The sequence below is a fragment of the Mauremys reevesii genome, linkage group 2 (genome assembly GCF_016161935.1).
Source record: "Mauremys reevesii isolate NIE-2019 linkage group 2, ASM1616193v1, whole genome shotgun sequence".
NCBI classification, from domain to species: Eukaryota; Metazoa; Chordata; order Testudines; family Geoemydidae; genus Mauremys; species Mauremys reevesii.
This window is the reverse complement of record NC_052624.1, coordinates 48,816,384-48,843,254: the sequence shown is the minus strand read 5'-3', so window position 1 is coordinate 48,843,254 and position 26,871 is coordinate 48,816,384. Positions and strand designations below refer to the sequence as shown.

The 26,871-nt window shown below is 39.6% G+C and overlaps 1 protein-coding gene across 1 annotated transcript in view; it reads right to left on the bottom strand.

The window, feature by feature from the left end:
* Positions 1 to 856: 856 nt before the first annotated feature.
* SDHAF3 (succinate dehydrogenase complex assembly factor 3) overlaps positions 857 to 26,871 on the bottom strand; it is a 78,177-nt gene continuing 52,162 nt past the window's right edge. Inside the window, exon 2 of the mRNA XM_039526237.1 lies at positions 857 to 1,892. Within this exon, the coding sequence (XP_039382171.1) occupies positions 1,689 to 1,892 (204 nt within the window). The 3' untranslated portion in view covers positions 857 to 1,688. The remainder of the gene's footprint in view (positions 1,893 to 26,871) is intronic.

Here is a 26,871-nt window from a genome sequence, read left to right as displayed (position 1 = left end):
TGGCTTGAAACTATAAAAACAAGGTTTTACAAGTGAGGTTATTTAAAGAGGCTTTCCCATGAAAGCACACATTGTTCCCCATTAAAACTTGAAGTAGACTTATTACAGAAATTTACCACATTTACTGTAAATCCAATTTAAATTTGATAAGTTTAGGAACTGTATTCAAAGGTCTGAACTGGAGTTTGATTAAAAAAAAAATCTAAAGATTTTTTGAATGGACCATGTCGTCCTATGTGTTTACATCATAACACGAGGTCCTGATACTAGCTGGGCCTTTGGGTGGTACCAAGAGCAGCAAAGGCATGCTGCCAGGACATGCTGCACAGCAATCAAAAGCACCCCTTGTACACAATCTAGGGATTGATCCTTGAATGGTGATAAACAGCCTGCAACTCCTATTGAGGGTTTCAGGAGCTGGGAGATACAGGGTACTCCCTAAACCTCTCAGAATTAGCTCTCAGAACAGTAACTTAGGCAAACACAGCATTTTGCTACAGCTTGAGATATCTGTAAATGTAATTCCTTGTCAAAGCTGCTGTCCCTAAAGAGGAAAGAAATTGTTATCTTGAACACTCAGGTAGCAGTCAGTGGAAGATCCAAAAGTAGAACAACATGAGCAATAATTATAAATAAATATAGGTTTAAAATACTGAAGAGAAAATTGCCTTTGAGCACGTAGGTTGTGCATTTTGAAGAGATGGGAGGCATTTTTTTTTTTACAAAACTCTGTACATCATACATCACAATGATCTGAGCATTACAATAGGCACACACTGTATTGCAGAATGCAGTGCTTTGTTTCCATTAAAGCTTGTCTAATCTATTTCTAATACTTATAAAATACTATGAAAGGGGGTCATTCCTGTTATTGGATTCTGTATAAAAGCAGAATACAGGATGATACTGAGCCTTTAAGCTTCTTTATATTTTAATTGTATAACAATGACTCAGTGTATGCATTTCTACTAAAGAATTATTTTATTGCTGAATTAATAAGACAATTTAGCTGTAAAATAGCAGGATTTCAGGGATAAGGAAGGGAATCATACTTTGATAGATTCTAGGGATCTAACTGAAAAACAGATTATTTTGCTCTTAAGACTGTGGTTTTAAGCAGGGTGAATTTTAGAATAAAAAATGTATTTTGTTTAAAGGAAAATTCCACAATAAAACTTATGAAGAAAACTAGCATTCAAATGAAAGAACAACACATCCTTGTAAGCACGGTTTACTTCTTTGCAATGCAATAAACCCAAATCAGTAGCACACATTCCTTCTTTGTACAGTAGTTGCTGAATCCCCATCAAAAAATTACTGTTGATTGCATCCTTTCCATTATTAGAGGAAAAAGTGGATGATATACAAATAATGACTTGGCTTGAAATCAAGACCTACCAGGTGCTTAAATCCAATTCTAGCATAAAACTTTCCATTTTGAAAACATGACAATTACCAAATTCTTAAAATAAAGCACATTTTCTAAAATGCAAAGTACAAGTGTTTGTTATAATTTACATAACTTGGGACCATAAAGTAATTCTAACATCACTGCATAAGGAAACAGATACATCAGGTTAAAACACACAATTTACCACATCATCAGCTTTCATTATTCTTCATAATAATGTTCTACTCGAATTGAAAAAGGAAGCTCTATAAAATGCTTTTTAAGTGCATTTAAAAATCTAGTTCTTGTATTCAGAATCATCAGAAATATTAAATTGCTTATTAGGTTTAGTGGCTTCTTGCATCAATTCCTGCAGCTGTCCAATCTGTTCATTATGGAAGTCGTTAAGTTTCTCCTCTGTGAGGGGGGTTCCAAAGCAAGTCTTTTTTCTTGAGTTTTGTCTGTCTTCGTTAGCTTGCTGCCACAGCATTTCTGCATAGATCTAGTACAGAAAGGGAGGGGGAAAGTCAAAGAAAGATGACACAAGTAAGATTTATGTTGATTGACTCTGCTAATATGTACGAAGTATAAAGTCCTTTTACCATGCATCCTTCACAAAACAAAATGATGTAATGGGCATCTTCACTAAGAATGAAAACTTATTAAAATATATATATCAAAATTCCAATATCTTTTGATAACTTTACAGTTCTGCTTAAAAAAAAATCTGCATCAGCTCTCTACCACTTTATTTGCATATTTTGTCTAGTCATGCATCTCCATTGTCCAATAGTATATTTAATTTTAGATGCTATGTTTTTATAGACTTTATTGAGCAAAAGTATCAACAGAATTCACTTTGCACATTGGTGTGCTTGGACTGATACTACTTCCCTGCAAATACACACTAGAATACTGCAAGACACTCATGGGGCTAGCCTTGAAAATTACTGAATAATTCAACCGCTAATCTATAACATTGCTCTCTGATTGCTTAGTAGCATGCTGACAATATTCTGTGCTCCAAAGCCTGAGCTAACTATTGGCTAGTCACATGCTTCCTGGTAAAATCAGATTTTGATCCATAAAACCCTACCTAATTTGGAATACTCTGTCTCTAACCCCAATTTGGAAAAGTGCTTAAGACCATGCCTGAGCCCTATTGACCCAAGACATGTTTAAGTGTTTTACTGGACAAGAATGTTTTCCTGAATTGGGGCTGATGTGTCTTCCTCACCTGGGGGTGCTTATCTATAATGCATTTTTTTAAATGCACCTTTCCAGCACTCAAAGCATATGTACAAATAATTTTAAAAATGCATACAAGATTTCCAGTTGGTCTCATGCTGACATTGGTTATCATGCCCCCCAACCATCTAATGGGAGTTTTTCCATTGACTTCAGTGAGGTTTTTGATCAGGTCTCATATACATTACAATAATTCTATAAGTGTCACAAGCTAGGAAAGTGAAAAGTTATAAACAAAGCAATTTTTCAAAAAGAATCCTGTGGCATTCAGAAAGAGGTCAGAAAACTAACAGAAGGAAATACCATATTATGAATTGGCAATGACTATGTGAAAGGCACTGAAAGGGCTATGTGAAAGGGCGGAATGGTTCTCATAGAGCTAAAGGTCAGCAGGGACCATCAGGATCATCTAGTTTGACCTCCTGCACATTGCAGGCCACAGAACCTCACTCACCCTCTCCTGTAATAGACCCCTAATCTCTGGCTGAGTAACTGAAGTCCTCAAATCGTGGTTTAAAGACGTCAAGTTACAGAGAATTCTGCATTTACACCAGTTTTAACTCTCTTCGCAAGGTCCAAGGTTCTACTTGCTTGAAATGGTGAAGATATTCTCATGGGAAAAGATGTATTTGGTGGATAGACATTCTAAATGCTTATCAGTTACTTAGATGACTGCTTATGGCACCGATATCTGAGTTCAACTTTTCCTTTACACAGAGCTTTTGCCTTTTACCTTGTTTTACCTTTCAGCATTAAATAATTGCCATGGACAGCAATAGTCTACTAGGAAAGTACATGGGAGTGGTAATGAACATTACTACTATTTTTTATGCTAATTGCATTTTGATATAGTTATCTAAACTTAAAATATGACCCTACTTAATTATTTTTACAACACTAATATCTCCAAATTCAAGACCATCACAATAGGGAATCTCACCACCCAAGGTCCTAGCTTTGTCAATTACCAAAAGATTTATTAAGATTATATTATATTCTTTCATTTTTTTAAATTTAAATCCTACAGCTTAGCCCACAATTACACATCTATCCAGGGGAGCCCGACCTACGGATAGCATTTTCTTTATTGGGCAGGAGAGAAGAAATTAAACGTAACCAAAAATCTTATTAAAAGAAACCCCCCAAAGTATGCACACTAGAAAAATAAGTATCTCACTATGCAAAGATTCAAATTTTAAGGTGAGAAAGAATCATTAAGTTGTTTAGTTTGATATTTGGTATAACACAGGACACAGAATTTTACCCAGCTACCCTTGCATTGAGCCTAATAACTTGTGTTTGACTAAACCAGGGGTTGGCAACCTTTGGCACGTGGCTCATCAGGGTAATCCACTGGCAGACCATGAGACATTTTGTTTATGTTGACTGTCCGCAGGCATAGCCTCCCACAGCTCCCAGGGGCTGCAGTTCACCATTCCCAGCCAATGGGAGCTGTGGGAAGCGGTGTGGGCCACAGGGTTGTGCTGGTCGCTGCTTCCTGCAGCTCCCATTGGCCGGGAACGGCGAACTGCAGCCACTGGGAGCTATGCCTGCCAATAATCAACGTAAACAAAATATCTCGCGGCCTGTCAGCGGATTACCCTGATTGGCTGCGGGCCAAAGGTTGCTGACACCTGGACTAAGACATATCTTTCAGAAAGGCATCCAAGTTTTGATATGAAGACTACAAGAGATGGAGAACCCACCATTTCCTTAGGTGGCATGTTCCAATGATTAATCACCTTCACTGCTAAAATTTGTGCTTGATTGCTTATTTGAATTTTGTCTGGCTTTAACTTTGAGCCATGAGTTCTTGGTACACAATTGCCTGCAAAAGCAGGGGACTGGACTCAATGAACCAGGAGGTCCTGTCCAGTCTTATGTTATGCTGTTCTCCACTAGACTGAGCAGGAGCCTTTAGTATCCAGTATTTTCTCCCCCTGAAAGTATTTATACACTGTCATCAAGCCACCTCTCCGATCTTCTTTTTGATAAGCTCAAAAGTTTGATCTTTTAAATCTCTCATTATATGGCATCTTCTTCAGCCCTTGGATCATTTTTGTGGCTCTCCTCTATACCATCTCCAATTTTTCAACACCATTGTAACTATTACAAAATGTATTAAATCCATAAGCTTACACTGCATCTTTCTAAGTCACAATAGCCTTATACTAATAGGTGCAATGAAGAATGTTGACATATCATTTCCTTTGCCGAAGTAGAATGCTTATGACTTTTTCTACCCTAATCATTCATAACATGTTTAACTTTAAAAGCATGCTACTGGCTAAATGTTGCATTCCAACACTAACAGTCTAGGCTACAATAAATGCTCCTTTTCAGCATATGCTTAGGACAATTCTTAGCTGCTGCTGCTTTTTAAAACTGCATTGCTAAAAGTAGGGCATATTTAGGTATAGCACTATATTTCTCACAATTTTTACCAAATTCTCATTATTAACATTTGTATTACTGACATTCAATTGTTAATCTTTGAAGCAAAGGATTTATTTTTAGAGGGCTGCCATGCCAGCTGTCTGAAGAGGGCTGGGGCGGCGCGCGTACACACACACACACACACACACACACACACACACACACACACACACACACACACACACACACCAAACATCTAACCACACTGATAAAAGTGTGCAAAAAAAGATAAAAATACCTTGGTGGGCAATCCCAAAGGATGTTACTCTCCACCCAACAGTCCAAACACTTGGTATAATACATATTAATGAAAATACAAGCCATAACAGTAGCTGCACTAATGGAAATGTGTTACTACATGAAACATCAAACCAAACAAGCCGAATTACAACACTGGGTTAAAAAAAAAAACCCAGTTAGCTAGCAACCCTGCCATAGTAATAAATAATAATTATAAGGAATAATCAAATGCTTATTCATGTTTTAAAAGCAAATGTTTGTACTTGTGCAGTTTGTAAGGACTGTTGAACATCTGTATACTTGAATACTCTGTAAGGTGTGTTGAACCAAATGTGTCCTATAAAAATGTTTAAGGTACAAACATATACACATATGCGTATTATTATAATCCTGACCAAAGCCCATCTCATCAACTAAGTATAAAGGCCTCCTCATGTCACTCATAGGTTATCAAAGCACAACTCTACACCCCACACCTCAGTCATGGTCCTGGGCCTAACATTCCCAGGTCCACTATAAGGAACTAAAAACAATTAAAATCTGTCCATCAGTCGTACAAGGGAATGTGCAAATGAAGGGACAGATGGGGCAGATATGTGTGAATGGAAAAGTAAGATGGCCACATAACAGTGTTTAGCCCACTAGGCCAGCTTCCGTCCATGCATTATGCATTTACAAAACAATGGGTAAATATTCTCCCCATAAAAAGACAAAAAGCAGGGGAATGTAGTAGGAAGAGAGCTTGAGACATAAGCCCTTGTAGCAGAGGCCTGGTATGAGGCAGAATCTGGCAAAAACAGGGCTGATATTGCAAAAATACACATTCCTAAGAAGTGCTAGTCACAGAGTAGTCACGTAAATACATCCCAGTATCAAGTGGTCCCAAAACATCCCCATATCAAGGATGGTACAAACACATTCCCCAGGGATAACAGGAACACACTGACCCCTCCTAAAAGATACGGCCAGGAAAACAGTACGTAATAAAAATGTTTTGATCAAACCAACATGTACAAGGTGATGGGTACTAACTAGAGCTCTCAAGTGATTAATTGCACTGTTAATAATAGAATACCATTTACTGAAATATTTTTGGATGTTTTCTACATTTTCAAATCTATTGATTTCAATTACAACACAATACAAAGTGTGCAGTGCTCACTTAATATTTATTTTTTTATTACAAGTATTTGCACTGTAAAAAAATAAAATAGTATTTTTAGGGCTGTTGATTAATCACAGTTAACTCATGTGATTAATTCAATTTTTTTAATCACAGTTAATTTAATTAATTGCACTGTTAATAGAATACCAATTGAAATGTATTAAACATTTTGGATGTAATAAAAATCAATATATTTAAAAATGTAGAACAACACAGAATACAACGTATACAGTACTCATTTTATATTATTTTTATTTAAAATATTTGCATTGTAAAGATGATAAACAAAAGAAATCATATTTTTCAATTCACCTCATACAAGTACTGTAGTGCAATCTCTTTATTGTGAAAGTGTAACTTATAAATATAGATTTTTTTTTGTTACATAACTGCATTCAAAACCAAAACAATCTAAAACTTTAGAGCCTACAAGTTCACTCAGTCCTACTTCTTGTTCAACTAATTGCTAAGACAAACAAGTTTGTTTACATTTACGGGAGATACTGCTGCCTGCTTCTTATTTACAATGTTACCTGAAAGTGAGAACAGGAGTTCGCATGGCACTATTGTAGCCAGCATTGCAAGGTATTTACATGCTATATATGCTAAACATTCATATGCTCATTCATGCTTCGGCCAACATTCTACAGGACATGCTTCCATGCTGATGATGCTCATTTAAAAAAATAATTACTGGTACATTTGACTGAACTCCTTGAAGGAGAATTCTATGTCTCCTGTTCTGTTTTACCTGCATTCTGCTATACGTTTTATGTTATAGCAGTCTCGGATGATGACTTAGCACATGTTCCTTTTAAGAACACTTTCACAGCAAATTTGACAAAACGCAAAGAAGGTACCAATGTAAGATTTCTAAAATAGCTACAGCACTTGACCCAAGGTTTAAGAATCTGAAGTGTCATCCAAAATCTGAAAGAGACAGGATGTGGAGCATGCTTTCAGAAGTCTTAAAAGAGCAACATTCCGATGCGGAAACTACAGAACCCGAACCATCAAAAAAGAAAATCAACCTTCTGCTGGTGGCATCTGACTCAGATGGTGAAAATGAACATGCGTCGGTCAGCTCTGATTTTGCATAGTTATCAAGCAGAATCCATCATCAGCATGGATGCATGTCCTCTGGAATTGTGGTTGAAGCATGTAGGGCATATGAAGGTTAAGCGTATCTGGCCTGTAAGTATTTGTGACGCCGGCTATAACAGTGCCATGTGAACACCTGTTCTCACTTTCAGGTTACATTGTAAACAAGAAGCAGGCAGCATTATCTCCTGCTGAAGTAGGACTGAGTGGACTTGTAGGCACTTAAGTTTTACATTGTTTTATTTTTGAATACAGTTGGGTTTTGTACATAATTCTACATTTGTACGTTCAACTTTCATGGAAAAGAGATTGCACTCCAGTACTTGTATTAGGTGAATTGAAAAATACTTTTTTTTTTACTGTGCAAATATTTGTAAAAAAAATACATATAAAGTGAGCACTGTACACTTTGTATTCTGTGTTGTAATTGAAATCAATATATTTGAAAATGTAGAAACATTGAAAAATATTTAAATAAATCATATCCTATTGTTAACGGCACGATTAATTGCACAATTAATTAAGATTAATTTTTTTAATCATGTGATTAATAGACATTACGTTTTTTTAATCTCTTGACAGCCCTAGTAATAACTAGCCATGTCAGGGGGCAGTACTGACTTGTTTGTATCAGGGCATAAAGATGTGTCTCAGAGGGAGTATCTTTGTCTGGCCTACAGAGGAATGGAAAGTCCCGCTGTTCACTGAGCTAGTCCATTGTTACGAGCATACGTGTATTAGTGGTCTGGCAGAGTCTGTGGGATACTAGTACCGAGCTTCGTCAACAATAAACCTGGCTGGGTGCCTACGTCCCTTAATGGATCTTTGGGCGGTTTGCTCGAGGTCTGCCGTGCCAGCTGTCTGCGCAGGGCTGGTACGGTACACAGAGGAAACACACACACACACACACACACACATCTATCAACATCTAACCACAATACGTAGTAAGGTACTAACCAACATGAGCAACAGTGGTGAAAATAGTCCTAAAATAATTTTTGTTTAAACTAGCCTTTACAGGTTAAGGGCCCACATTCTGCCACACTTGCCCTTGGTGTGTAGTACCTTACTATTTGGACAGCCCTACTGGTTTCAGTGGGACTATTCAAAGTATAAGGTACTGTGTACCATAAGCAAAGGTGGTGCGGGACATGGAGCAGTGTTCATGTTGTACTCCCTGTCAGTACACGGTCTGGGCCAGGGAAGCTAATGATTCAACCAGTGGACCAAAGTCAGTGATGAGTCCTACTCACATGCCACCTCAGGCACATTGTACATACGCACGTTGAAACAAGGGTGGCAGAATCCTTAATGGGGATTCATACACTGTGCACTAATATGGTAACCATCTCTTCTAATAATTGCTAGTAGGAAGATAAGGGAAAAGGGCAAGGAAAGGGATAAACATTTCCATATTGTTTTGGATATTTACTTAAGTTTGTTCAAGACCCCTTTGCTTTTCTCATATTACAAACCACTTCCTCAATCCCATTCCAGCTTTTCAACAGTCGAGCACAGGCCAATGAATATGTACAATTCTCACTGTGTATTCCTCAATATTAAAAGGAGAGCTATTTAAAATGCCCCCCAATTTAGCTTTTATAAGAGATAATGAGAAATTAAAGTGGCATGGGATTAAAGTGGAAGGGGGACAAGAATTAAAACTTACTTTTCCCCCTCTTTTGAAAAGCGCAACTATAACTTGCTGACTGTCAAGACTCCTGGTTTGGCCAGACAGCCTAAGGTTCTGTAAATTTGTTCCAGGTAATTAGGCAATGGAATTGCAGCAGCAGAATACAGCTGTAACACTGCTGGGCTTGGAACATCTCAACAAGCCTTCCACCTACTCAGTGGTCTCTTCTTGCTGATTCTGACAGCTGCAGTTTTGAGCCAGAAGATTCCCAGCTGTTACCTCCTATATATACACACTTCTCGGTGCCGCTCAGCACAAGGGCTTTTGCTGAAGCTGAGAAGAAAATGATACTGTGAGCAGGCTGGGAAACCTCAGTTTCATGCAACAAGACTGGATGTCAGTTCTGAAGTGCAGGGGAGGTGGGTGAAAAGGGAAGCAAAATGTTTTCAAGGGTAGATTTATTTTTTAAGACAGTTCAGATCTAGGGTGGGATTTGAGGGAGATCACTACAGGATTTGAGCATTTTGAGCTGCCTAGGATGCTCACTGATTGAAATCAATGGAACTATTCAAATACTAAAGTTAAACACAGGCTTCAGTGTTTTGTGGGATTGGAGCCTAATTATTTACTTTTCTTAAGAAGACCTGGGAACAATGAAACTCTAAAAGTTAGAAATGAAGCAGAAAATGCATTTGAGCATAATGTATTTATGGTCCATTCCACAAGCAACACTAACATCTTCTATAAATCCTGAAGTGTAACTCTGAATACAACACTTTGAATTACTAAAGAGACTACATTTTGCATAGATTAAAATATTGTTTTAACTGAATTTTATTGAATAACTGTTCTGTTCTGAATAGGCAACACTTTTTGTAAAGGATTAATCATGGGGAGGACTAGATGAGGGGGAATAGAGATATATTCCCATTTATAATTGTTCAGAGGTTTACGTGAACAGAGTTGGTGATATCAGTCCAGTTACTAGCGCTTAAATAGTCTCATTACAAAAGCCACCATTACAATTGTAATTTAGAATATATCCTGGGGAAATGAATTAGTGGCTAAATGATGTATTCATAGGCATATGATAGATGTATTTCTATATGTGTAATTCATCACAAATATAGCACACCCACATATATGGTATATGTGCCTAATCCAAAACCTATTCAAGTCAATAGCCTTTGGATCAGAGTCTATATAAATTTATCCCATGACTCTGAAGTTTAATGCACGGATGACTAAGTCTTTGAACAAAACTATTAAATGAGCAAATCTAAGTTAAGGCAGATGCTCCACGTTATTAGTCCAGGGACTTTTGTCCATGATTTCTATTAACATTAAAAGGAGCTATAACTCTGCGTTTAAAAACTTTACCTCCATCTTTCTTTCATAACGTGTTTTCTTCCTCACTACACTTTTCCCCTTCTTAAATTAGGAGTGTGTTCAAAACATTGTCAGTTTTAACTATGATTTATACTCAAGAGATCAAATTAATTCCTATTGTAATTCCACTGATTTTAGTGGAGTTCCATTAGGCAGGAACTGGCCCTAGGTTTGTGGATGGGATTGTATGTAGATAAGTGAAAATCCAATGTTATTAACAACATATATGATAGATTAGCTAGTCTTCAGTTCTACAGTCTGTACAAATTCTTGTAAAGTTAGATGGCCAAATTTGAATTCCAAAGCCTTTAGTAGTCTAATAAATCACTGACATGTTACAGAGGCAAATTATTTAGTTTCACTGTAGTTGCAAAATTCTACACAAAGTACAATCCAACTAGTATTGATTTTTAAGTGGTAGATCTAGAAGAAAAAAATCAACTTCTTGTTGTGCAGTCCTTCTTAGAATACCAAACAGCAACAGCTGTATGATCTTGCTCAGTAACAATACTGAAAACAAGCAATGTAAAGCTCTTGGCATTTATGCAACGTATCTCTAGGACAGAAATCGAAAAATAAAGAAGAACCCTAAAAGGAATCCAAAATATAGTAAATGAATCTAAAGTCATTTTACAGACTGTGTGGGTTTTCTCTCTATTAAAGCAGACCACCATATACACTATAAATTGTGCAAATGAAATGTTGGCCATGATAATGAATTATATCAATTTTCTTTACATTCTGGCATTCAGACATCACAATTTGCAAGGCACCTATGCTAATGAGAACATAGCTCAGCAGCTATGCCATTCCTAATGAGGCTAGATTCCAAAGGGGCAGGAATACCTTCCCCCACATCGTGGTGAGCAGCCTGGGAGCTACTGTGTGATTGCTACTGCAGATCTGAGGATACAGCAGTTTCCCTAGCTCCTGCATCCCCACTCAAGAAGGGACAAGAGCTAGGGATTTGAATACATGTCTCCTGGGCATACCCATCCCTTGCCTTCCACCTCTTCTGTGTGACAGTTCTCTGCTCCAGGACATTTCAAGGGTGGCACCTAATAATTGCTATCTAGATGCATATCACCACTGATTCCCCTTTGCCTGGAGACATCTGCCTCTGTGAGGGTAGGTGTGTTCATCAGAATTTGTCTCTAGGTGAAAATGCTTTGGATGTCTCAGAAAACTTCAATAGTTCCTGCATACATCACAAACTGATACGAAACAGAGACTTGAAAATACGAGCTTAAAGACATGTCATCCTTTTCTTTTGCATGTACCAGAAAATGAAAGTCTCACCTTATCGTACCTAAAGGCAATGATGCATCAACACAAAAGCGTATTTACAAAAGTGGCATCTAAAAGAACAAATACACTGGATCTGACTTTGTGTGTGGTGCCATTTCAGCAACCACCCAAACTTGATTTGAATACTTACTGAATTCAATGATGTTGCTGTTTGAAATTCATATTTATTCTTTACGTAATTTGCAAACATCTACAAAATGTATTGTATAATTTGCTGACTTGGAAAACTGTAAATTTAAGGTTCTGCTTACAATATCAAGTTACATTTTGTTCATTGCATACAGATTTTGACATGCAAGGTTTACACAAACTCCAATAGTAAGTTAAAAGCCATAATGGGAAAACAACCTAATCTTCAAATAAATATGCATCTCCTCTATGTCCCAATGAGGAGATGAATACAATCCTTTATATGTAGGTAACAAGAGCATCAAGAATGAAGTGCCTGCAGCATGTCTTAGTTTTCATGTAGTAAAATACTCTAGATATAGATCACCTTTCTGTGAATACCTACCAATGTGTCATTGTCCTTGAAATGAGAATTGCAATCAATTTAATTAATGAATTGTTTTGTTTTTCACTACCATATCAGTAATTTACCTCTCTTCTGCCACAATGTTTTTTTGGGGGTTTTCTTGGTAACTTCCAACTATAGAAAAACTCCTCAGTACATCACAATACCTTACAAAGCAATACATACTGGAAGGATTATTCTGCCCAGTTTATTACTAATAGTTTGTAGCAGGCACTCTGAAAAATGGACAAAACTGAAGACAAGTGGCTAGGTCTGCAGGTGCTTCACAGCCATGCTGAGTGCACTTGAGGAGGAAAGGAAGGCATGTAGGTGTCTTTCCGTCTCCCTGTCCAAGGTAAGGTGGGGCCAGGGCCAGTCAACACTAGTTTGGTCCCTGGTGCATATTAGAACAGCCTTAGGACTGCTCTAACTAGCACTGGCTTGAATGACTCCTTATTGGCTCAAACTGCAGCAATTTTACACCACCTGGGTATTTGGCTATGCAAGGAGAACTGCTAAAGCAGCTTTCTGTCCCTCGTGTCTCACTCTATCCATACAAAGAGCACAAGAAGGGGCAGGGATCAAGCCCAAAGTCCCTTCCCCAAAGAGTTTACATGCTAAATGTACAGCTGTCAAAAAACACCAATCTCAAAAACTGTGCTAAATCAGGACCCTAGTTAATTCTACATGTTACCACTCTGTGAAGCAAACTCCTAAGAGCAATTTAGAATTGCGTCCCCAATAAAACTACATTTAAGCCACCAGCAAGTGAAATACGAGATACTAAAGAATACTTTTTAGGCTTATTGGGTGGATTTTTCAAAAAGAGCCTAAATAAAGTGGCTTAGGCACAAGTCCCATTTAAAAAAAATCTCAATGACACTTGTGTCTTACATCACTAAGGCTCCTTAAAAATCCCATCTATAATGTTAATTTAAAAAAGCAAATCATCTTTAAGCCTTTTCTACAAAAAAGGGCAAGACAGTATTTACAGTAAGTGATAACTACAGAGATAAAATGAATGGGTTAGTCAAATAATAATGAGGTTCATACAGTTTTCTTCCTATCTTTGAATCATTAACACCCATGGAATTCATAAATTATAAAAAGGCAATTGAATGCATGATATTCAAAGTTCTAAAATATCATGACCAATAAAGGAAGAAAGTATCAGTCTTGCTGGCTCCAAAGTGCAGAAAGAAAAAACATCTCCTTTGAACTGCAATGTACAGACTGCCACCTAGTTCAGTGAATGCTGTTATGTTATGCTAATGACAGAAATAAATTCGAAAGCACACATAAGAGACCATTTTTGCTTGGGAGAATGGGGTTCACTGTCTCTTCTACTTTGAGAAAGTTCAATATCCTCATTTTTGTTCTTCTTCAAAACGAAAGGTTAAAAGAAAACATGAGTGAGAGAGGCTTTCATTCCAGGTTCAGCACTACATGTGATAACAAGATGGCCAGCGATGGAACAGTGGTGGTGACCTGCAATGGATGTGCCATGTTCTCTTTCCTGTCTGAAAACAGAGGGGATTTCATGTTCATGAAGTGCAAGTTGGTGGCTGTCCTGGAGGGAAAGATTCTTGAATTGGAGGGGCAACTTGAGACATTACTGAGAAACTGAGGTGTTCCTAGACAGCAAGGTTTGTGAAAATATCAGTACCCAAGGTTCAAGGAAAACTGCATCTTGCTACTAAGGAATTGGACACAGAGGAAGTCAGAAGAGGTCTGGTGGCTCATAACCAGGCAAGAGGACATGGGGGCACTCTACACGATTGGAGACATATGAAACTGGGCAGTCTGTGTCCCCCAGAAAGAAGACAATCAGAAGGAATTACATACAGCTAGAAGTTTCAAATAGATAACAGGTCCTCAATGTAGAAACTATGGAAGATATCTCTGATGATGCATCATATCCAAGGGAACAGAGAAATGTACAGGACACACATGCAGATGGTAGCTGTAGGAAAATCAAACTTGCCCACAAAGAGATTTCCAATCATTCAAGATAATGATCCTTGCTGGAGACTCGATACTCAGAAGAATCAAAAGAACATTCTTCAAGAGACAAGTAGACAACAGGCTCCCTTCCCGGAGCCAAAACATGAGATGCCACTCTAAGATATGGGAAGACTTCTGAAGTCAATGGGCAAGGATCCTTTGGTGACAGTTCATATTAGCACTAATGACACTGTGTCGCAGGATAACTCACAGATAGTAGATGACTTCAGGCAACTCAAAAGCATGCTAAAGAAGAATATACAAGAAATCTTTTCTGAGATCCTTCCTGTCCCATGAGCAAAAGAAGACAGAAGGCAGAAGATTCTCCACATGAATAATTGCCTACATATGTGGTATAGGGTTTTGGTTTTGTGGAACATTAGTCTACCTTCTATGGTGACAGGAGGCAGTATATTTTGTATACTCTCTGTAGAAGGGGGACCAATCTTCTCAGGGACAGGCTGGCTAGAATAGTCAGGAGGGGATTAAACTGATAGCAAAAGGGGAGGGTAAAAAGAGGGAAGATATGTGCACTCAGCACAAAATGGAGATATTCAGAACAAAATTAATCAAGGAACTAAAGGACATGAAGAGAAGAAATTCTTAAATTGCCTGTATACCAATGCTTCGAGCCTGGGTAACAAAGAAGAGGAATTTGAATTGCTCATTTATGAGCATTAATTTGATCTAGTTGATATTTCTGAAACCTGGTGGGATGATTTGAATGACTGGAATGTTAAAATTAATGGTTACATCCTACTTAAGAAGGATTGAGTGCACAAAAGGAGAGGCACACACTGTCCAAAATGCAACTACCTGTTTCCATGTCACTGATAACTCAGAAGAAAATTATCTTGAATGGATCAAAGTCCCTCAGCCTGCGCCACTTCCAGCAGCTTCCATTGGCCTGGAGCAATGAACCCCGGCCAGTGGGAGCCACGATCAGCCAGACCTGTGGATGCGGCAGGTAAACAAACCAGCCCAGCCCGCCAGGGGCTTTCCCTACACAAGCAGCGTCCCAAGTTTGGGAAACACTGTCCTAACAGATAAAGTACAAGATGGGGTATTAGTTGGTATTTGCTATAGACCAACAAATCAAACTAAGGAACAGGATGATCTCCTCCTTATGCACTTATTTAGTTGATCAAAGAGAAGATTAAGGAGTGACTTGATTACATTCTATAAAGTACCTACATGGGAACAAATACGTAATAATGGGCTCTTCAATCTAGCAGAAAAAGATATAACATGATCCAATGGTTGGAAGTGGAGACTAGACAAATTCAGAGTGGAAATAAGACATAATTTTTTAATTTACAAGAATTGTGGTGGATTCTCTATCACTTAAAAGTTTTTTAAATCAAGATCGGATTTTTTTTTCTAGAAGATATGTTCTAGGATTTATTTGGGGGAATTTCTATAGCCTGTGTTATACAGGAGGTCAGACTAGATGATCACAATGGTTCCTTCTGGCTCTGGAATTTATGGAGATGAAAAGGTAGGGTTTGGCCCATCACTGAGTAAAGTCCCAGAGGACTTGGGTTCACTATATAGGAGAAAAAACAAAAACAAACAAACATCCATGAACTTAGACGTAGAAGACAAAAGAGACTGAGAATAAGGATAATTCAGTTATATACCTGTATGATTTGTCAGCAAATTGTTGCATGATTCTTTTAAAAGCAAAATTCCTAAGATTAGTTTTGCTAATCCAGAAAAGGAAAATCATAACATATTTATCTATTCAAAATGGGTTAGATTACAAACGAAGAAAATGACAAAACTGATGAAACAACATCTTCATCCTTTGGGCCAGGTCAGGTGTTTCTTTTCCTGGACACACTAAACATGACTAAAGTAGAACACTGAAAGTGGTATCATATGGCTGCAGAAGAAAAAAGCCACTCTCACTTGTACTGAGGGGGCAAACTCAGCTGTCCTCAGGACTGGCGGGTAGAAAGATGGTGTAAAGCCACCTGTGATGGGGTGTTCACCCCACACTTGTCCTGAAAGGATTAAAGAACACAAAAGAAGGGGGCTAATTAAACCAACAGGCCATAGCTGAGAGGAATCAGGTGGCTAAGTAAACCCCTGACAGAGAGAGAGCCCAGCTGATGAGGAAGAAGCTGGGCTGGATTTATAAAGGCAGGAAATTGACAGTAAAGAGGGACTGCCTGGAAAGTCTGCAGTCACTCCCTGAGAGAAGGGAGGTGCAGTTTGGCTGGCAAACTCAGAGAGGGGGGAGGCTGGGAAGATAGGAGAGGGCTCAGGGAAAGGCAGTAAGTCTAGAATGGACCAGACCTTGACTGCTGGTTAGTGGGTCCCTGAGTTGGAACCCAGGGTAGAAGGTGGGCCTGGGTTCCCCTGCCAGCCACTGAGGGAGTGGCACTATGAGGCAGTGAATGGGAAGACTGCTGATGGAAGACTTTGGTACCCCAGAAGGTGGAAATGCGTAGTGACCTGGCTGGAGGGCTGAGTCATGAAAAGGCTGCAGCAGCTCCTGGAGCGAGAGAGGGGCTGCAGACCCAGAGAGAGGCGATGTGCAACTGCAGGAAGAGGCATCAACCTCATGAGCTGTTCCCCAGAATGGCCAAGAGGTGGCACCATACCACTCCATAACACCACTTCTGCCCCCCCCCCCCCCCCGGGTGCACCAAATGGAACTTTCAACCCTGAAAGGGGGAGGGGGAAAAGCAGATAAAAAAATCACTTCTCAGTAGACAAAAATTCAATCCTTTGCATATTCCTTCTGTACCAAACTATACCAAGTAGGAGGGTTTTCAAAGCAGTGTGTGTCATGTTACCTGAGTAAGTGCTGCACTATTTTCAGCTCCCTTGATGGATGAAGAGCTTTTGTGGAGCCCTCTGTAGACCTAAGGAAAATCCTGGTCCCCACTGAAGTCAATGGCAAAGCTCCCATTAACTTCAGTGGCTCCAAGATTTCACCCCTAGAGTTTGCGTGTCCTTTTTTTGGTGACTCTGGTGAGTAAGATTTTATCCAGGTCAGACCATGAAAAGATGGAAGGAAAAATGCAGTTGTCATTTCTCTTTATACTTAGGAGACCTTAAATTATGTGATGTTTTAGCCTCCGAGTACAAGAAACTATGTAATAATCCATAATTAAAATGTAAATTGGTAATTTTGGGGATTCTCCAGGATGAAATCTGTGTGTTGTGTAAATACGGAAACAATCAGAAAACTTCCAAGAGTCCTAAATTCCAATTTGCAAGAAAACAAAAAGCTCAATAAGCGAAGAAGTATTTGGCTATTATCATGATTTTGTTTGAGATTCAGGAAAAGATATTTTGTAATGAAAAAGGAGAGGGGTCAAGACCTTGTGGTGATTCATGTGAATTACAACTACATATACATAAGTCATGTTTCATTTATTTATTTATTTCCTGTTTTGTTTTTTGTAATTTGGGAGAAGAGAATGAAAGATTGTTCAGTTACAATGGAGCTGATGAATATAATCATGCAGTATTTAGTAATGATCATGGAGAAGTATTATTAGATCAGGAAGATAGTAAGTGGGCTGCTTTATTTGAACATAATTTACTAATGATGTTAAGAGGAAGGAATGACCTTTATTTAGAGGAATGTGAAACGGCTCAATCACAGATTCAATAATTTTGTTTTTAGTTTGTTTAAGGATGTAGCAGGGTCGCTGCAGGGCCCTCTTGGCTCCTACCCCGGCTGTGCTGACAAAGTCACTTGGAGACCCTGGGGTTCAGTTACCACGGGTGTTTATTCACAGGTTTTGCTCCCACCACCTTTTCACCATACACAGCTTGGGTTCTAGTGTCTGCACCCACGAGGGGAAAACTATCGCTCTGCTTCCACTCCTTCACTCCCCCCTCCTCTGGCTTCCTTCCTCCCAGTCTTTTATATAGACCCAGGCTAATTGGGCGGGCAGCTGTCTCCCATTCACCAATTAGGCCAGCTCCAATTTAATTTCCTTAATGGGAGCAGGCATGACAGAGGGCTGAGTCAGCAGTTCTTGCCCAGCACCCTGTCATAAAGGACTTTCAAATTGGACATGATTTTTTTACATGAGACATCTTAGATTGGGACAAAGCTGGAAAGTTTGTGTCCTCACTGTTAAGCAAGGTGCAGAGCAATGCTGTTAAGTCAGTAATATGGTATAACAGTAATAAAACATAACAGAGGTAGGAATATTACAAATTATGGATAATTAATCTGTACTTAAGTGTGGTGTTTTGATGTAGAATATATATGTCTTGAATGCTTTTGATCTCAATGTTTTAGTAGTGAATATTAACAAAGTTATGTTACTATTAGTTAAGACCAAAGCAGACTGTGAAGAACTTCAAAAAGATCTCACAAAACTAAGTGATTGGGCAACAAAATGGCAAATGAAATATAATGTGGATAAATGTAAAGTAATGCACATTGGAAAAAATAACCCCAACTATACATACAACATGATGGGAGCTAATCTAGCTACAACAAATCAGGAAAAAGATCTTGGAGTCATCGTGGATAGTTCTCTGAAGATGTCCACGCAGTGTGCAGAGGCGGTTAAAAAAGCAAACAGGATGTTGGGAATCATTAAAAAGGGGATAGAGAATCAGACTGAGAATATATTATTGCCCTTATATAAATCGATGGTACACCCACATCTTGAATACTGCGTATAGATGTGGTCGCCTCATCTCAAAAAAAGATACACTGGCACTAGAAAAGGTTCAGAGAAGGGCAACTAAAATGATTAGGGGTTTGGAGAGGGTCCCATAAGAGGAGAGATTAAAGAGGCTAGGACTTTTCAGCTTGGAAAAGAGGAGACTAAGGGGAGATATGATAGAGGTATATAAAATCATGAGTGTTGTGGAGAAAGTGGATAAGGAAAAGTTTATTTACTTATTCCCATAATACAAGAACTAGGGGTCACCAAATGAAATTAATAGGCAGCAGGTTTAAAACAAATAAAAGGAAGTTCTTCTTCACACAGCGCACAGTCAACTTGTGGAACTTCTTACCTGAGGAGGTTGTGAAGGCCAGGACTATAACAGCATTTAAAAGAGAACTGGATAAATTAATGGAGGTTAAGTCCATTAATGGCTATTAGCCATAATGGGTATGGAATGGTGTCCCTAGCCTCTGTTTGTCAGAGGGTGGAGATGGATGGCGGGAGAGAGATCACTTGATCGTTACCTGTTAGGTTCACTCCCTCTGGAGCACCTGGCATTGGCCACTGTCAGTAGACAGGATACTGGGCTAGATGGACCTTTGGTCTGACCCAGTACGGCCGTTCTTATGTTCTTATTTATGACTAGACATGGTGATTTTAATAATTAAGAGCTAAATTCCAGGTCACTGAAAGCCTTATACATGGTCTCATAATAACCCACAATCTTTAAAGGGCCTCTTTGCTAATGATAATGGGGTTTGGATCAGGCCTTAAATTTAGAACTTGTTCCCCAATTTTAGTGAAAAAGTAGGGAAACAAAGTCTATTTGAAAAACAAGTATGAGAAAGAAGAAAGCAATTGACATGCTATGAAACTATGGGAGAAGATAATTGAAAAATGTCTGCATAGAACAGTTGCACTTTGGAAGAGTCAGTATGGATTTATGCTAGGAAGTAGTACAATTGATGCTACATCTGTCCTATGAATCCTCTTGGAGAAGTTCAGAAAAAAGACTGAAACTGGGCATAATCTTTATGGACTTGAGAACACCTATGATCATGTACCAAGAATTAGTTTGGTGGAGCTTACGACTGAGTGGTGCACCATAAGGATACATTAGTCTTATCCAGGATATGTATGATGGAGTTACTATTATAATCAAAACCAATGAGGCTACAGCAAAGAATTTCCAGTAAACACCGGCCTGTACCAGGGGTCAGAGTTGAACCCTTTTTGTTTGCGATTTTCTTGGATGTGATGAGTAAAAATATATAAAGGGACCCGGCCTTCAAATATGCTGTTCACTGATAACTTAGTGATATGTGCAGAAGATTGTGAGACTCTGCAAACCAACTTTGAAAAATGGCAACAGTTTTGAGCAGGCGAGACTTAGAATGAATGTTGGTAAGACTGAGGCTATAATAACTGAGAGAGGAGGACCCACCATAAAGGATATTACAGGCAGAGAACAGCAAAAGAAATTAAATACCTAGGGTCATCAGTTGCTATCTATGGTGCCCTCTTGAGTGATGCCTGACTTTGTACTGAAGCTGCCTGATGCAAATGGCGGGAGATGGGCCCACTTCTCTGTGATAACAAGATGCCATTAAGTTAAAAAGCAGAGTGTATAAAACTGTAACTTGACCCCTCCTAGTGTATGGAACAGACTTAGCCACCTACAAGAAAAAATATCAGTTTACTCTCCAAAACAGAAACAAAGATGTTGAGATGGTCAAATGTTTGGGCATTCCAGGACAGGAGAAAAAAAATGAGGATGGGAGGGGCCTAATGTGGGTTGCCCCAACTGAAGAGGGAAGCTAAGTTCCATACAGTGGTATGGACAAGTCCAGTGGAGACCTGTGAGTTATATTGGTAGGAGGGCCCTTGCAATGATCTTGAATGGAAGATGACCAAGGGGGAGGCCAAAGACTTGGTACACAAACCAGATATTAGCAGACCTTAGAGCAGGGGTGGGAAAACTATGGCCCGCAGGGTGCCAGGTTGGGGGCTGCATCACATGGCTCCCAGAAGCTGTTGCATAGCCCCACTCCAAGGATTGGGGGCCACACCATGCATAGGAGCCAGAGAAGGGACATGCCACTGCTTCCGGGAGCCGCTTGAGGTAAGCGCCACTCGGTCACTGTGTTCCTGTCATCCCTGATTCCCCTCCTGCTCTCCAAACCCCTTGATCCTAGCACAGAGCACCCTCCTGAACCCCAAACCCCTCGTCCCCAGCCCCACCCCAGAGCCCGCACCCCCAACCAGAACTCTCACCCCAACCCCAATTTTGTGAGCATTCATGGCCCACCATACAATTTCTATTCCCCAATGTGGCCCTCAGGCCAAAAACTTTGCCCACCCCTGTCTTCGAGAGATCAATATGTACAATAGACAGACATACTCTCATGAGTTTTGGAAGAAAGCTATAAAAGTCACCAACCCTGCACATGGAGGTGGTGAGGAGGAGGAGGAGAAGGAAAGCAGTTGCTTTAGTACTGTAGAAAGAGATTTCCATCTGAAATTTAATGTTGCACAGTAAGTGAGGGAATTAACAGAAGGAAGGGAATGGGGTGAGGAAAGAACATGTCTGAGTAGTCCATGTAGCGGCTCAACAGTGGTTCTTACTTTCCCCTGCTTGGACATATCAAGGTTTCAATCTAGCCTTAAAAGACACTATCTTCTTTTAAGAAAAAAAAATTACTTCTCCAACTATCTGTCAGCGTGGTCTGGGAGGCTTTTAAAATGGTACCGAGAGAAAAATATTTACTTTCAGAGGGATAGTATAAAAAACCTTAATGAATCTAATTAAAAAATTCAAAACAAGCAAAGAAAATTGTTCTTTTTGGAGCTCTAATATATAAACAGGATGATAAACCTATTTTATAATCTTCTATATGATGATAAAGTATACCTAGGTCTAGAAGAATAGACAGTAACCAAAGAAGTTATAGAAAGGAAATAAATGCTTTGTTGAGAAATATTCATACACATTCTAATAAATTCTCAGAAGAAAAATCAATTCCAAAGATGACTCTGTTTTTGTTTTGTTTTGATTTTCTATGCTTTATTTGGCAACTTTCTTGCCAACTAAACAATCTGTCCAATGCATTTTGCCTACACTTGCTATTTTGTCTGGCAAATGTAATGCCACACACGCAGGCAGAATACAACGTTTTACCACTTGCCTACAACTAGAATAGAATGAGGAACAACATTTTTAACCACACCATCAATTAAGCATAAGAAAAAAGGTTTAACAGATTGTATTGTATTTTTTCACTTTTATACTAAAAAATATAACTCAAGCAAATTATAGCTTGGGATTTTTCTAACATTGATTGCTTCTAGTTAATTGCAATTGTGATCTCATTCAGACATTTGATGTAATAAATTATAGGGCTTCTGCCAATCTAAATCAGCAGCACATAATTAAAGCACAAAATGGAAACATCTCTTACACTGCTCTATACAAAGTTCTCTAGCTGAAGGACGATCACCTTAAATTCATCAATTTTTTTCTTGGGAAGTTCAAGCCTACTACTTCCAGGCTTTCCTGGAAGCCATATACATCAGAAATAGTATATGCTAGAACATGTAGATATTTGCAGGGAAAAACCCTGTTTCCAAGACAACCACATTAGCTTCCAGATCTGCAGACACTAAACAAGAATGCATGAAAGATTACACATCCCAGCTGATGGCACTTTAAAGAGCACGCACCATGTTTCAGTGCACATTCATATACTTAATTTATACCCAATGAAGCTCTTCAAGCATAAATATTTCCAAAAATTACTCAATACTGGTGTTCTTTTACTGGTCATGTAGGATGATTGTAACCAAAAACTCAGATATACTAGAAATTAACGTAGCAATGAAAATCTAAACACTGAAATTCCTGTGGGAGAATACGGAATTCTTTCTACACACAGACAAGAACTGCTGCTGTTACTGGCCTAATATAAATACAAGATGTTTGAGAATAATCCGTTAAAAGAATAATTTTATATCAGATTTAGGTAATATTTCATAAATCATCCAGAAAGTTGCTAGTCTGAAAAACTGACATGCACAGCACAAAGCACCAACTGGAGAAAAAAACACCCATTTATCTGAATAAATTCCATATTTTCTACTTCAATAGAATAAAATTGGGTTCTTCAGTGGTCAATCTGGAAAACAAACTGGTAATAGAAAATACTGTACATGATTCTGTCCTGCAATTCTTTGCACTACTTTGGCCAGTTCTATCCTGAGCACCTCCCCACCCCAGTACAGACCAACGGTGGCAGTCCAACTATCCATAGGGATTACAGCCCCTGGGGGGTCATTATTTCAGCAAAATTTCATGTGAATCTTTAGACATCCTCCCCTGGAGCTAATCCTGGAAATTTCATTAGGACTTCAATAAAAAGAAAACTTATATATGGTACCATGTGATTTTTAAGTATGAAGAGTCATTGGCATTGGGCAACATGGCTGGAATTTTCAAAAGTTCCAGACGGAATTTGGCACTCAATAGAGTCCCTTTGAAAATCTCAGCCTCTCCCTGCTTGTTTATATAATAAACAGTAGCCATGTTGTCTGACCTGATCTGAACTGGATAGGAAGTATCTGCAGACAACCTGTAGCTCTAGCAGATTAATAAGATGCGTGGACTCCTGCAGGGTCCATGAGACTTGGGCTATGTGGTTGTTCAGGTGTGCTCCCCTACCCAGGAGAGGCACATCAGTAATGAATATCTTTGAGGTAGGAAAAGGAGTGAAGGGGATCTCTATGCATACATTGTTCCTCTCTTCCCACCAGGTGAGAAGCATTCAAACTGGAAGCAAGAACAAGGCCTTCTTCTTTAAGGAGTCCTTGTTTAGGGTAGAGACTGATTTTAAACCAGGTTTGAGGACTTCACAGGTGTAATCTGGTGAATGAGGTCACATAGGTGCATGCTGCCATGCGCACCAACAGCATCAGGCAGAAACAAACTCAGGTGAGGCATGAGAAGGATTTGAGCACTGAGGTCCATGAGGGCAAGGAGCCTGTCTTGTGGTAAGTATGCTTTGGCCATAATTGAGTACAGAGTTGCTCCGATAAACTCTATAGTTCATGTAGGTATTAAAGTGGACCTTCCTGGATTTACATGAAGGCCCAAGGACTGGCACAGGACTAGTAGGGTGGTCAATATTATGTGTACTTCTTAGTTGGTTCATTGAGGACAGGAAATATGGTATTTTGTGGAAATGGGCTACTCCCCTGCCATAACTTTCATGAATACCCTTGGGATAGCTGATAGCCCCCAAGGGGAGTATTTTGTACTGGAAGTGGTTCATGCCCACCATAAAATGCAGAAATGTTCTGTGGGTTGGATATATATCAATATGGAAATATGCATCTTTCAGATCAAGAGCTCCAAACCAGTCATGTTCCTTCAGCTAAGGGATTATGGCAGACCGTGCAACCATCCTGAATCTTGTATGACAGATGAAAACATTCAACTGTCTGAGGTCCAAGATTGGCCTCCAACCCATCTTCTTTGGAACTAGGAAATACCTAGAGAAAAAACTCCTCCTTCTGCGTTCAAGAGCTATAGGCTCTGTGGCTTCTAGCTGGATCAAGCAATCCAGTTCCTATTCGAGAATCCTCACATGAAAGGGATCCCTGAAGAGGAACAGGAAAAGGGGTTTGGAAGGTGGGGTGGACTGCAACCTGAAGGTAGTCAGTGGGAATAATGTCCAGTACTCATCTGTCCGAGGTTAAGATCAGTGGGAGGAAACAGGCTAGGCAATTGTCGAATGGGGAAGAAGTGAATAACAACTGGTGACAGCTCTAATTAAAATACCATTTTAGAAGGCTTCTGAGTCTGGAGGGAAAATGGTGAAGCCCTATTTCTGCCTTGTTGCAGTCTTTGCCACTTTCTTGGTAGCTTATACGAACCTGGGTGGTAAAACAGCTGTGGCGGTGATTGGTATTGGTTGAGATCACAACCAATACCAAGAATTTTCTCTATAAAGGTGAGGTAAATCCAATGTGCAAAGGTCAGCGCAAGAATCTTTCAATGAATGGAGTGCCTTGTACATCTTCTGCTGAAGAGAGCGCTCCCTTCGAAGAGGAGGTCCTCTATTGTTGCTTGAATCTCCTTAGGCAACCCAGATATCTGTAACCAGGAGGTTTGTCTCACGACCACAAAGGTTGCTAGTGAGCATGATGCCATGTCTGCTGCATCAAGTGGTTCCTGTAATAACAACCTGCCACTAGCTTCCCTCATCAAATATGGCCTGAAATTAAAGCTTACTCCCTGAAGCTAGTCTGTCAGCCGGCTCTATCAGCCTATAGTAATGGAGAAAGTCATACTTCAACATAAAGGCTTGGTAGTTCACAATCCTGAGGAGGGGGCTGGCTGAAAAGAAGTTCTTTTGTCCCAGTAGGCCCAGCCACTAAGCCTCTTTATCTGAGGGGGTGGCTTTTGTATGATGGGGTCTTCTACATTCAGTAGCCTTCTGAACTATCAATGAATTGGGTTGGGGTGGGAAAATAAGTATTCTGTCTGTTCCCTTAGGGAGAACAAAATAACTTTTTTAAGCTCTCTTTGGAGTAGGAATGTAGTTGCCTGGGGTCTGCCAAATGTCTTTAGCCGGGTCTAAGATGGCTTCATTCATGGGTAAGGCTACTTTGGTGGGAACCATTGAGTGGAACAGCTTGTGTATTGGATCCTACATGTCCTCTAATGGACTCTGGAGAGTGTCAGCTATCCTCCTGAGCAGCTCTTAGTATTGCCTGTAATTGTCAGGTGGAGAGGCAGTACCATCTCATCTGGGGATAAGGATGAAGCTGTAGGTGGTTCTGACCATACTAGATGTTCTGGTTGCTTTGGCTGTGCCTCCTGATATTCTGCCAGTGCTTCTTTTCTAAATGTTGGAGGGTGAGGTCAGTATCTGTAATATTCCAACTCCAGAGCCCAGTGGTAACAGTTCAGTGTGCTCCAATGTGGCCACCTTAGGTTGTAGGTGTAGGTGGATCATACAATGAGTACCAGTGCTCCCTCAGTGGGAGGGTCTTCCATGAAGCCCTGAAAGACCTAACTATAGTAGGCTATTGTGAAGAAGCCTTTATCAGACCGTGGTACCAACTCTTGTTCTTCTTCCAAAGATTCCTCAGACTCAAGAGGTGGGGCTGCAAGAAGGGCATTCATGCATCATCTGCATGAAGGTGCACAGCTGGAGATGGGTTGGGGAGAGTGCCTCAATATCATAACTCTGCTGGGGCTGGGGATCAGGAAGTAGTGGATGAATGGAGTTTTGTTTTCCCATGGTAACAGCAGTTTCATGGATAGATGGATTGGGGACTCCAGAGCCCAGTAGATCACCAGATACTTTAGAAGGATGTATCTTGGTTTATCCAAAGAAGAGCTGGCTGGTGTCTTCAGTGCTGGGATTGATGGTGCAGGCGTAGGCAGTCGGCCCGCATTGCCATTTATGTCCTGATTTCGCAGCACAAGGAAATGTAACATGAAGGTACAGAGCAACAGATATTGCTATTAAAGAATTTCTAGTCTCAGGCATGTGGAGCACAGTGAATATCCATTGGGACCAGCACATGAAGAAAAAAAGAGAGGGCTTTTTCCATCCAAACTTTCCCATTTCCCTGCTCTTATTTCATCCAATCTGGCCTAACCTGTCTTCTTTTAAGGTAGAATTGTGGGGTTAAAGTCTCTAGTCTCTGAATTGGAGACTATTTAACTTCTGATTTCAAATCTCAAGTTCCAGAGCAATACAAAATTACAAGTGAAATTCTTGTTTG